Source organism: Pipistrellus kuhlii, unplaced genomic scaffold, assembly GCF_014108245.1.
Source record: "Pipistrellus kuhlii isolate mPipKuh1 unplaced genomic scaffold, mPipKuh1.p scaffold_m20_p_7, whole genome shotgun sequence".
Classification (NCBI taxonomy): domain Eukaryota; kingdom Metazoa; phylum Chordata; class Mammalia; order Chiroptera; family Vespertilionidae; genus Pipistrellus; species Pipistrellus kuhlii.
Genome location: NW_023425573.1, coordinates 41,611,280 through 41,623,984, shown reverse-complemented (window position 1 = coordinate 41,623,984; position 12,705 = coordinate 41,611,280). Strand labels below are relative to the sequence as shown.

Below are 12,705 nucleotides of genomic sequence, written 5' to 3'. Positions count from 1 at the left end.
TTGAGTGTGGCTCTTCCACAACATACCACGGCCTGGGCAAGTCTATTTTTGAAGAAGTGGCATTAGAAGAAGTTTAAGTTTAAAAACATTTGGCTCTCAAAAGAAATCTCAATCGTTGTCCTGTTGATACTTGGCTCTGTTGACTGAGTTTGCCGACCACTGCGCAGACCGTCCGATAGGAATGCCGTTGCCACGCTGACTGAGGGAAGTTATCAGCCCGGCAGAAGGGATCGCTCCAGCCATGACCAAACGAGGCTCTTCTACGTCACGTGCTTTCTTCACTCTCAGCGTGCTGCTCCTCAGCCTTTTACCTCCACACACACACACTCCTTTTCCTCACTGACAGATTAGAACCGCAGATTAAAAGTACAATATTGTAACAAACCACACAAAAGATGACGCTTGAAATGAAGCTATTTTATGTTTATATACCACCTGGTTTGCATGTTAAATAAACATGCCCTGGTGAAGGAAATATATATATACACACACACACACACACACACACACACACACACACATATACATATAATTTTAGTATATCTAAATGAGTAAATAAGACATTTACCATGATATCTACACAGAAAACATATTCACAATGAGATATATTTTTAGCTTTATTAAAATGGTAGTTATGAAATTCACTGAGTCGATACTTTTCTAACTTCTTCCTTCCCACCAGTGAGGACTCAATGTAGTCCGAGTAGAAGAAAATAGTGGACTAGGTAGGAATCATGGGCCTGAGAAGATTCTGAGGACTTCTGGACCACAGACAAATTACTTCAAGTTAGGATGTTAGGGTCTTCAGTTGTAAAGCAAAGAAGCAAGAGTGGATTTTTTCTTCATTCAGTCCCTTCCAAGATTAAATGTCAGTATCCCTCGATGTTCTGTGCCATTCCTCACCTAGGAGCTGACTAAGGGAGGGAGGGAGGGAGGGAGGGAGGGGGGGAGGGAGGGAGGGAGGGAGGGGGGGAGGGGGGGGAGGGAGGGAGGGAGGGAGGGAGGGAGGGAGGGAGGGCGGGAAGGGAGGGAGGGAGGGACGGAGGGAGGGAAGGAAGGAAGGGAGGAAGGAAGGAAGGAAGGAAGGAAGGAAGGAAGGAAGGAAAGGAGGCAGAGAAGGGCCTGTCATAGGAAAGGAGAAAGGGAGAATGAACAAACCAGATCATTCAAATTAAAGTGTAAGCAACACAAGATAGGTCAATGGGCACTAATCCAGAAAATACAATACTTTTTCAACCCCCAAACCAAACAGGCCAGGAACAAAAGCAATTGGAACACCCCTGTTACAAACCCTGGCACAAACTGATGCTACCAGTTCAAATTCTTCCAGGACGTCAACCATCAATAGAGGGATTGTGAGAAGTTTCAGAATTGTCACAAGTCACTGGCTTCAAAATACTTCCCACATGAAGATCTCTCATTCATATGACAGAAAGCCACCAAACCTACTCACCACACCAGTTCCTCTGGTAACCAGCTCTACTAGTGCCTAAAAGTTGGGAAACCTGAACCCTATAAATGTCACCAAAATATTTATTTTCAGCTAACGGAAGAACTGAGAGAGCACCCACAGTACCAGGCCTCTGGGCATTATAATAAATGCCACTTACTTAGAAGTTTGACAATAAAACTATCTTAAAATGATGTTTTCCCATAGCTCAAAATACACAATCAGCTTAAAAGGTCAATTCATCTCACTCTTCAAGATCCAAGAAGTTTCTTAAAGCTAAGCCAGCCCTTTCTTCTCAAATAACTGTTTGGCAAGTGAGAAGAAACATGAAATACATCGGCATTTACTCACATCGGATTCCAAAGTGTTTATCTAAATCAATTCTGGAGCTAGAGCACTGCCAATCCATTCTCTTAAAAAGCTGCTGTTTCTCCTTGGCTTCCCAGGTAAGCCCAATGTAAAGTGCCTTTTGAATCGATATACTGAATTCTTATTTCGTAGCAAAAACTTGACCAATGGATAGCAGATCTGAGAAAAGAAGCACTTGAAACACTTGAATTACTTCAATCATCCAGAAGTTGTTTTGGTATAATTTCAACAAAGCTGTCCTTGGGTGAAGGGGCAGAAGGATGTAAAATCTCACATGATTACATTGAGAATTTATTTAAATAGAAAAATAAGTTCCCCCCCCAAAAAAAATAATAATAATAATAAATAAACCATAAAGGAATTGTAACACCTATTAGATTGGTTTTCACTTAAAAAGACCCCAGTTCCGTGGTTTAGCATGTACCACGCCAATCCCATCACCCTTGGTCATTTATCATTTACAAAAATGCAACTCCTGCCATCAAACCTGTGAAAATCACTTGTCCTGATAGTCTGCTCCCTGATCTTCTCCAGCAGTCCTGATTTCTACCCCGCAGACTTCCTCAGGGTTGTTATACAGAAATACATACATAGAAGTGAAGGCATGAGTCTACTTAAGAAAGGACAGCTCTGCCCTAACCGGTTTGGCTCGGTGGATAGAGCATTGACCTGTGCACTGAAAGGTCCCAGATTCAATTCTGGCCAAGGGCATGTACCTTGGTTGTGGGCACATCCCCAGTAGGGGGTGAGCAGGAAGCAGCTGATCGATGTTTCTCTCTCATGGATGTTCCTAACTCTCTATCCCTCTCCCTTCCTCTCTGTAAAAAAATAAAAATTAAAAAAAAAAAATCAATATACTAAACATTAAATAAATAAATAATAAAGATAATAAAGAAAGGACAGTCCTACAGGCAGGCAGATGGGACTGAGGTAAAAAGAAAAGAGAGAGAGAACTCAGAGACATGGACAATAGTGTGGTGACTGCAGAGGTGGCTGGGGTTGGGTGGAGGAGGAAGAGGGCACAGAGGGGATACATGGTGAGGGGGAAAAAAAGTAAAATGAATGAATGAATGCGTGAATGAATAAACGCTGATTTGGTGGGGGTGGGGGGTGGCAGGGAGCTCGGCTCCTTTAATCCAGAGAGGCCACCTCACTGTCAGATGACCTCCGGAGAGCCAGGCCTCTGGCTATCTGCTGCCTGCCTGCTGCCTGCCTGCCTGCACAGCACAGGCAGGGGCAGCACTCCTGAGCCGGGTGGATTAATGAACTAATTTCTACAGAGCCCTTTAAGCTGACTGGCCCAAACGCAACTAAATCAGCATTATCGTTAGCCATGGACAAGATCAAATCTTCAGGAACCACAGAGACAAACTTTTAGAAGTCGGGCAACGTTCCTCTTCCACAAGGAGGGTGGGAGGATTTGTCCCCAGAATTCAGACTTTCATCCAGAAAACACTTACTGGACACTTAACGTGGGGCTGCCGTACTCAAGGAGGAATTAAGAATTAACATCTAGTGCCAGGATGGGCAAGCAGGCAAACAATGTTCATATACAGGATATCCCCAAAAATGTACATACATTTAGTAGCTGGTAGTTCAATTTTGAAAATGAAATGTATTTTAATCAACAATGCCTTTATAATTACTCAGAATATATGTAGACCTTTTTGGGGGGACACTCTATAGTGTGAGCACTATCAGGGGGTTGAAATATCCAACAGAGCAAGGGGCAGAGGCAAAGGAGGCACATGGGCAGCAGAAGTTTCTGTGAAGACGGATCATTTACTCCCAGTCCTAAAAGGGAGCCACGATCAGAGTGTGTTCAATTTAAGAACACACTATCAAGTTATACGTTTATTCTGCATACACTTTTCCACATGCAGATTATACCTCAATAAAAGGTGAGACAACTGGAGAGACAAAGCTCGGTGTTAAGTAGATGAAGACGAAAGGGAAGGATGGTGGAATGGTTTTCCAAGCAGGAGAGCACTTACTTACCTAGCAGAGGCTAGCAAAGCATGAAACATTTCAGCAACTGCAAAGGTTCCCACGGGGGGGGGGGGGGGGGTGTCCTGTGCTAAGAATGGCAGGTATGATGGGAAAGGGAGGTCAGAGACAGCTCCCAAAAAGGCCTTACACACTGTGCTTAGAGTTCACCTTGAGGATGACGGGAAAGCCACTCAAGGGGGTCACTGATAAAACGTTTGGCGTGGCAGCATCACTTTGGAGCCAGGCACACTAGAGCTGGAAGCATGAATGGAGACATGAACCTGGTTAGGAAGTTACTATTGTACAATACTCCAAATAAGAACAGATAAGGGCCTGCACTAAACTGGGGACGGCCAGGAGGAAGAGTCAGAGACAATGTTTCAAATATGCAAAAATATTTAGGGCTGATGACCAATGAGATGTGGGAGACGGAGGAAGATGGGAAAGTGGAGGGACTTAAGGAAGGTGGAGAATGTTGAAGGAGTTGAACTGAGATTGAAGCACAAATGGAGAAACAGTGAGTTTGAGTATGAAATTATGTGAAATCCTATAATAAAAGCGTAGTATGCAAACTGCCCCCTCGACCAGGAGTTGCCTGGGAGTTGGACCAGGGGGTGGGGTCAGCCAAAAGAAGGGAAGGAGCATCCAGCCGGCAGCCAGCAGCCACTAGGGACCCTACCAGAATTTTATGCACTGGGCCTCTAGTATCTAAACACAAACTTATAAAAGGAAGCCCACACGCCAACTCAACGATCAGGGAGGATCAGGGAGACGCTTGGCATTGTGGGTGGTGGTGGAAGGTAGAGAAGTGGGCTCTGGGGCAGGGCCAGGCAGGAAAGGAGGAGAATGGAGAGATGGTGTCAAGTCCCACAGAGAGAGGAGAAGGGAGGACTGCTCGTCCACTGTCTCTGGCCTCAGGCAGGTCATGGCGATTGTGAAGACTGCAATTCTGGTTTCTCAGCAAAGGGCAGAAGCCAGGTGGCTGTGGGCTGAGAGTGAAGGGGAGGTTCTCTCCAGGGCTCAGCAGTGAAAGGGAAGAAAGAGATAAGATAGTAGCTGGAGGAGGAAGGAGTAGTAAGAGTGTCTTGTTTTGTTCTCTTTTGTGGTTCAAGATAAGACGGAGAGACTTGAGAATATTCATAAGCCAAGGGAAAAGCAGAGAGGGAAGGAAGGAGAGAGACTTGAGAATATTCATAAGCCAAGGGAAAAGCAGAGAGGGAAGGAAGGAGAGAGACTTGAGAATATTCATAAGCCAAGGGAAAAGCAGAGAGGGAAGGAAGGAGAGAAAGGGGAGCGACAGTGACGACTCTATCTGAAGACAAATGCCGGTCCTTTCCCTCACCGGGCCAGGGGATGTTTCTTTCCGTCGTCAGCAGCATTTCCTGCCAGCATGGCAGCCTCGGCGGGGCAGACTCGGAGGTGGGAGAAAAGTGCAGTCTTAGCAGGATGTTCCGAGAGCCCTCTCATGATGATGGGCTGGTCCTCCCAGCAACCTTCCCGCAGGATGCTCTCACCACTTGTCAGAGGGCCATTTGGCACCCACACCCAGGAGCCGGCCAAATCGCCAGGAGCTCCACAGGCCGCACCAGCCCGCTCCGGCTTCCTGCCACGGCCGAGGGGCAGAGGCGAGGGGAGCAGGCCCACCCAGAAGGCCACCTTCTCCCAGCCGCCCACCGGAAGGGGGAGAGGACCAGGCTCCTTGTCCTCCAGCCTCCTCCCTGGTAGGCAGTGAGCACAGGCACCTCTTCCAGCCACTCCGAAGCCTGGCAGGAGGCAGACTGTGTTCCCTCCCGACGGCCCGAATCCGATCAGCAGATGCGGTTTACAGGAGTCACAGCAAAGACTGACTGAGAGCACCCGCTGTGCCAGGCACTATTCTAAGTGCTTTGCATTCTCTGGGTCCTCGCAACCCTATTTTTATCATCTCCGTGTTACAAATGAGGGATCTGAGTGCAGACACGTCGAAGTAATTTGCTCAAGGTCTCAAGGCCAACAAGTGCCACTGCCAAGATGTGAAATAGACCAGGCCGTCTGACTCCAGAGCACGCAATGTTTTAATTTACTCTCAAATACAATAAAAAAATGCAGCCTACAACAGACTATCCGAGACAGGGAGAAAGTCATGTTACCAGTCATAAATCAAATGCATAAGTAAAGTAAGTATGGCAGTAATTCTACCATAAGTTCCTTCTTACCCCAAAGATTTTTTGCACGTGGTAGTTTGAACTGTATACTTAAAAGAGCATTTCTGTTGTGAGTGCAATTAATGCCACTGGACTATCTACACTTGGCAAATGGTCAACATGATAAACCCTATGTATATCTGCATGTTTTACCACAGTGATTTTAAAAATGCAAAAAGGATATTTCTAGATACATTTCTCTTTACAAAAAAAAAAAAAAAAGGTAAAGTAATATGAAAATCAAAAGCCCTATCTTAGGCCAAGTATCTCAAGACTCTTTTAGATAAAAAAAAATTAAATTAATTAATTAAATTAAATAAAAAAACATGATGCCACCCTGGTTGGGTGTCCCCATTGGTTAGCACATGTGTCAAACACAAGGCCCGCGGGCCAAATCCATCCCGCCAGGCCTTGCAATGTGGCCCGCACCACGCTGTCATCACTGCACTCTGCTGCATTTCCATCACAATGACAGTTTATGACTGTTCAGTAAACCATTCGGCCCGCGATTTAGGCTGGATTTTAGATTTTGGCCCCTTCTCTGATTGAGTTCGACACCCCTAGGTTAGAGGGTCGTGCCGTATGCAGGTTTGATTCCTGGTAGGGCACATATCTAAGTTACAGGTTCAACCCCTGGTAGGGACACCTACAAGAGAACATATTCTCGGGTGAAGATTAAAAAAATAAATAAATAAATAAAAACAGCCAAACTAACAAACTAGCAGCAGCAGCAAAGCAAGCGCAATTTAAAGGAATTGCGGAGAGCAGAAGGCACACTCAGTGCTGTGGCCTTCTGAGGTCCTTCAGAAACAACTGTGCCCAGGATGGCTCCTACTGCTCTCAAGGCCCCTCCAGAACATCTATCAAACCAGAGCCAATCCCTACACCACATCGATGAGGAGAAAAAACATCAATGATGAGGGAGAAACTCTGAGGGCACAGAGCGAAGCTGGTCTCATTTTGGGAAGAAAGGCTGCTGCTCCTTAAAGTGTGGGCCATGTGTCTGTTACTGAGTGGTTATATGCAGCCTCAGAGGAGAGAATGGAACGAAGGACCCAGAGGCCTAGGAGCCTAGGAACCAAATTCCTTTTGTTTACTAGGACTGCAAATTCAGTAGGTGTTACTTGTAAATCATTCTAAATGACAAAAGAGGAACAATGCTGAGAAAATTTGCTAAAAATGCTGAGAAAAAGTGCAAAACTACAGAATGGCTCATCCTGAAAAAAAAAAAAATATATATCTAAGAAAATCAAACAAACATACTGTGAGGTACAGGTGTATTTATGGTTTCTCTGAGGAAAATCAGCAAAGATAATAGCTCTTGCCAGGAATGTCTGATTCAAACACAGAAACTGATACTGCGATGACTACCAGTCTTTGACAGCAAGGTTCCTTGAAGTTGTTCAATTCCATTAGGGATGCCCAACTCAACATTTAGATGACTCACCTTATCTTCTTTGTTTAATGAATCAAGGTGATAGAAGCAATATCGCCAACAAATTAACTTTTCAGTTGGCCTATCTTTGGGTACCCCTTATCCTTCTAAAGAAGGAATTCGAGGTTGAGATGGGGGAGAGGTGAGAAACAAAGATTAACAAGCCTGAAGAGTATAAATAGTTAGAAAGCCTCCAAAGAGCAGTCACTCGCACAGCAGACATAAAGGTTTGATATCTAGCCGAAACCGGTTTGGCTCAGTGGATAGAGCGTCAGCCTGCGGACTGAAAGGTCCCAGGTTTGATTCCGGTCAAGGGCATGTACCTTAGTTGGAGCACATCCCCAGTAGGGGGTGTGCAAGAGGCAGCTGATCAATGTTTCTCCCTCATCTATGTTTATCCCTCATTGATGTTTCTAACTTTCTATCTCTAGCTCTTCCTCTCTGTAAAAAATCAATAAAAAAATGTTTGATATCTACAAAGACAAGAACACTAATGACTAAAAGAAAATTTAATAATTTCACAACACTGTTAACCCCTCTCTAAGTCAAAAGCCCCCTCCCACAGAATTTAATCATTTCTAGGGTGTGTAAAACTTTCGGACTAGATTACCCAGAAGAGCATTCATTACAAATTCCCCATTGATCTTTTACCACACAAGAACAATACAACAAAGAGAAAACCTTATTTTTAGACTTGCAAAACCCTGTGTTTATTTTTCTAAAACAGAAGTCACACAACTGAACCTGCTTTGTTTGGATGTGAGCAAACCTATTCTCTCCTAATCCTGGGGCCCCAACCTCTGCCCAGAAGGAAATGAAGAAAAAGCTGGAAAGTTCGAGCACCTTGGCTTTCTGCTCCCACACACCTGAGCCTCCTCCCGGTCACAGCTCACACTGCGGGAGCCCTGTCAGGTGTCATCCGCTGTGTGGCAGGGGGAGGCAAAGGCTGTCCACCCACGTGCATGCCCAAACTGGCTCAGTGTTTAAACTACTAACTTTTTTGCGAGTAATGTTTAAGCAAAAGGGCTTAACCACAGTTCACTCTTAATTACTGAACTAGCGTTACACACTAAATGGAAATGGGTTTGCAATTCCCTATAAACATTACCCTTACAAAATCCTATTTCAACAATTTGATTTTTCAATAACATGTCCTCCATATAAGCCATCTCTTTTTAGTTGGAAAATATGAGATAAAATTCTTTGTTTATTTTAGAAGTTATATGTATGTGTGTGTGTATATATATATTATTATATATTAGAAGTTATATGTATATATATATACAATCTCCATGTATCAGGATGACTCTCAAACCAACTAAGCTAGATAAAATTAAAATATTCAAAAGCTCTTCCCACAGTGTGACAGTGAACAAATGGAGATAGAAATGATGAGCAGGTGTTTCTGCTCTCAAATTCCTCAGGTAAATTTCTTTTCATTATTATTAAATAAATGACCAACCATAATTAGCAATGCTGTTACTACAAGGCGAAAGAAGCCATGCAATTAACACCATCACTTAAACAAAAATAAGATTTTATTCCTATAAAATCTTATATATATATATATATATATATATATATATTTTTTTTTTTTTTTTTTTTTCAGAAAAGGGAGAGTGATAGAGATAGAAACATCAATGATGAGAGAATCATAGATCAGCTGCCTCCTGAACACCCCACACTGAGGATCAAGCCCGAAACCTGGGCATGTGCCCTGACTGGGAATTGAACCATGACCTCCTGGTTCATAGGTCAATGCTCAACCACTGAGCCATGCCAGCTGGGCTAGAAGTTTTTTAACAAAGTTTGTTTATTGATTTTTAGAGAGCAACATCGATTTGTTGTTTCACTTATGTATGCATTCATTAGTTGCTTCTTGTATGTGCCCTGACTGGGGATCAAACCCACAATCTCCATGTATCAGGATGACTCTCAAACCAACTAAGCTAGATAAAATTAAAATATTCAAAAGCTCTTCCCACAGTGTGACAGTGAACAAATGGAGATAGAAATGAGCAGGTGTTTCTGCTCTCAAATTCCTCAGGTAAATTTCTTTTCATTATTATTAAATAAATGACCAACCATAATTAGCAATGCTGTTACTACAAGGCGAAAGAAGCCATGCAATTAACACCATCACTTAAACAAAAATAAGATTTTATTCCTTAGTCCACAAAACTGACTAACTAAAACTCTTACATTTTTCAAAAGACAAAGCTTGCATTTTTAACCCTACTAATTAACAAAGTAAGCACATAAGTTGATTATAAGTAAATTCTGGTCCCAACCCTATGGGAACCTATGGTGTAGATAGCATCGCCCAACTTTGATGGAACATCCTTCAAGCTGCAAAGTGATAAATAAGACCACCCTTAAGTTCACAGATGATTAGGGGGGACAGCAACAGAAATACTAAGGCACCTTACAAACTCTTAGTCCAACTTCAAAATCTGGCTCAAATTCCACCGTCTTCTCCCATCCAAGTACTAACCAGGCCCGACCCTGCTTAGCTTCCGAGATCAGACGAGATCAGGCGCGTTCAGGGTGATATGGCTGTAGACTCAAATTCCACGGTCTTCTGTGGAATATTCTGCTTCCTTGTTTTAGCAGTCACTCCCTCCGCTGTGCTCTCCCAGTCCTCACCTCCGCACATCCTACAAAATCATTTATATGAATGCCTGAAGTCCCTGAGGCGGGGACCATTTTTATTAATGTCTACACTGTGAGCACCTAGCACCATGCTTGAGACATAGTAGGCCCTCAGAGTCTGTAGAGAAAACAAAAACTGTGGCGTTACAAGCTAGGAGGTGTGTAAAAAGAGCAGAAGCAGCAGAAGGCCTCTGGAGGACACGCACTGTGGCTGCCTTGGAAGCTGAGGGCCTCACTATCAAGATGGGAACTTAGAGAAGAGCCAGGCAAAGGCAAGGAATGGAAGACAGGATGAGTCCTAGGACAGCGGACTATTCCGGGTACAATGGATATAAGCAGAACATGGGAGGGGTAGGCAGTGAAACTGGAGATGAGAGGGCGTATATGCCGGTTCAAGGGATTTTCATTGAACACTCGAGGCTTTTAGACACCCTTTACGTTATTTAATACCAGGCAGTGACCAAGACTCAGCCCTTGAAACTTGGAAGCCTTTGGTCAAAAGTTATGAAAGGTCTGGAATTTTTTAAAGAATTTTATGTAGAGATGCCGTTTTAGCTTATTTGAAGCTTCTTATACCCTAGGTTAAATGTTCTGCCTATCATATTCATTCATATATATATATATACACACATACATACACACAATTTCAGTCTGCACTATGCTTCGTTCACACCGTAGCAAGTGATAAAGGCCCGCCGAAGAATATTATTCATGAAAAGCAAAAGAGCATTCAAGATATTCTGAATCCCTTTCTCACCGCCACCGTACTTAACGATCAAGATGTGGGGTGGCAGCATCCCACCCCAGCACCGGTAAGGCCACTAGCTGAGGGCGCCCTTTACCCAGAGGCTCCCCTGACCCGGTTTAACCAGCCTCTCCCACAGGATGACCCAACAGGGAAGGCTCTGCGTAAAGAAAGGGTCAATGAAAATCGCCCGGCCCTTCACGTGCTTGGCCCAAAGGAAAAGTAACTCCGGCTTCTTGCCGGTCGACTTTGCCAGGGTTTTTTTTTTTTTTTTTTTTTTTTTTTTAATATAAGATAAGGTGATATCTGCGAGCCCACTAGAAGGCATCGAAGCCAGGGAACAGATCACCCAGAGCCTCGGGTTTCACCCTCGGAGCGCGGCCCTGGACCAGAAGCGAGCATCGCCCGGTGCCGGGCAGGCGGCCAGGGCGCCCGCTCTCCCGGGCGGCCGGGCCGGACAGCAGGCGGCGCGGCCCCGCGCGCGGCGGGTACCAGGCGGCGGCGCGGAGCCGGGCTGCACGGCGGCTGGACCAGCGGCTGTCAGCGAGGGAAGCCAGCATCCTCCCGGCGCTGAGCGGAGAACCGGGGCCTCCGCCGCGGCTTCCACGCAGCCCGGATAGATAGCCGAGGCTGCGGATGGGGAGCAGAAGCGCGGGGCGCGGAGAGCAGAGGCGCGGCCGCGCCCGCAGAGTCCCCCGGGGGCGCGAGGCGGGGGCGCGGGCAGCGCAGGGCGGCGCCCCGCACCCCACCCGCCCCTCCCCTCCCGCGGCCGCCTCTCCGCGCGGCCCCTGGCCACGGGCTGCGGCCCCGGCGCGCGGGCGGGCGGGCGGGCGGGCGGAGGGAGGGAGAGAGGGGGATGCGGCGGCGGCGACGTTGCCGGCCCCGGCCTCTCCGCCCCGGCGATGTGCGAGATAAAAGTTTGCAGCATGCGGCTGGTCTGCGGCGCGAGTCACATCCGCCGCGCCGCCGCCTGCAGCACCGGCGGCGTTTAGAGACGAACAAATAAATTTTTTTTAAAAAAGCAAAAAAAAAAAAAAAACTGTTGAAGCCGGTAGGCCCCGAAGGCGGCCGCTCTGCCGCTCCCGGGCGTGCAGGCAGGCAGGCGAGCCCGGCATCCCGCGCCCCTCCCGCCCCGACCCGCCGCGCCCGCCGCACTGACCGATAACCTCCTGCAGCTCGTACGCGTCCCTGCAGATGGGCCAGCCGACCGCGGGCGCCGCCGCCGGGGCCGGAGCCGGGGCCGGGGCCGGCGCTGGAGCTGGAGCTGGGGCTGGGGCTGAGGCTGAGGCCGGGGCCGGGACCACGGGCGCCGCCGGAGCCGGAGCGGGAGCCGGCGCTGCTGTCGCGGCCGCCGGGGACGCCGGCACCGCCGCCGCCGCTGTCACCGGAGCCGCCGGCTGGGGCTGCTGGACGTGCACGGGCGAGCCGCTCGGCTCCGCCATGATGCTGCCGGGGAGAGCAGCAGCAGGAGGACGCGCCGGTGGACGGACGACCTTCCACTTGAAACTTCCCTTTCCTCGTCGCCGACACCTCTCGGCCGGCGCACGCCCTCCCCGCCTGCCGCCGCCGCCGCCGCCGCCGCCGCCGGAGCCAGCCACGAGGGGCGGGAGCGGGAGGCCGCGCCGGGCGGAGGGCGGAGGCGGCGCCGGCGGAGGGGAGGGGGGAGGCGGCGGCTGCCGCGCTCGCCGCGCGCCCCGGACCTCGTGCGCGCGGCTCTGCCTCCAGCGCCGCCGCCGCCGCCGCCGCCGCCGGGGAACTGCCGCCCCCTGCGCGCTGCTCGCGGCCGGGGGGTCCCACCCGCGGGGCGGGGGTGGGTGTGCTTTCGGGGCTCGGGTCCCCGTCCCCCCGTTCCCGGGGCTCCTGGCTTCCCCGGCGCCTTTGC

The 12,705-nt window shown here is 48.0% G+C and overlaps 1 protein-coding gene across 2 annotated transcripts in view; it reads right to left on the bottom strand.

The window, feature by feature from the left end:
* The window catches only part of STK39 (serine/threonine kinase 39), a 259,098-nt gene extending 246,618 nt beyond the window's left edge, over nt 1-12,480 (bottom strand). The window contains exon 1 of one of the 2 annotated variants that reach the window (XM_045575258.1): nt 11,983-12,480. In XM_045575258.1, coding sequence (XP_045431214.1) covers nt 11,983-12,265 — 283 coding nt within the window. In that variant the 5' untranslated portion in view covers nt 12,266-12,480. The remainder of the gene's footprint in view (nt 1-11,982) is intronic. The other variant, XM_036421465.2, reaches the window with a different exon arrangement.
* Between the last annotated feature and the right edge of the window lie 225 nt (nt 12,481-12,705).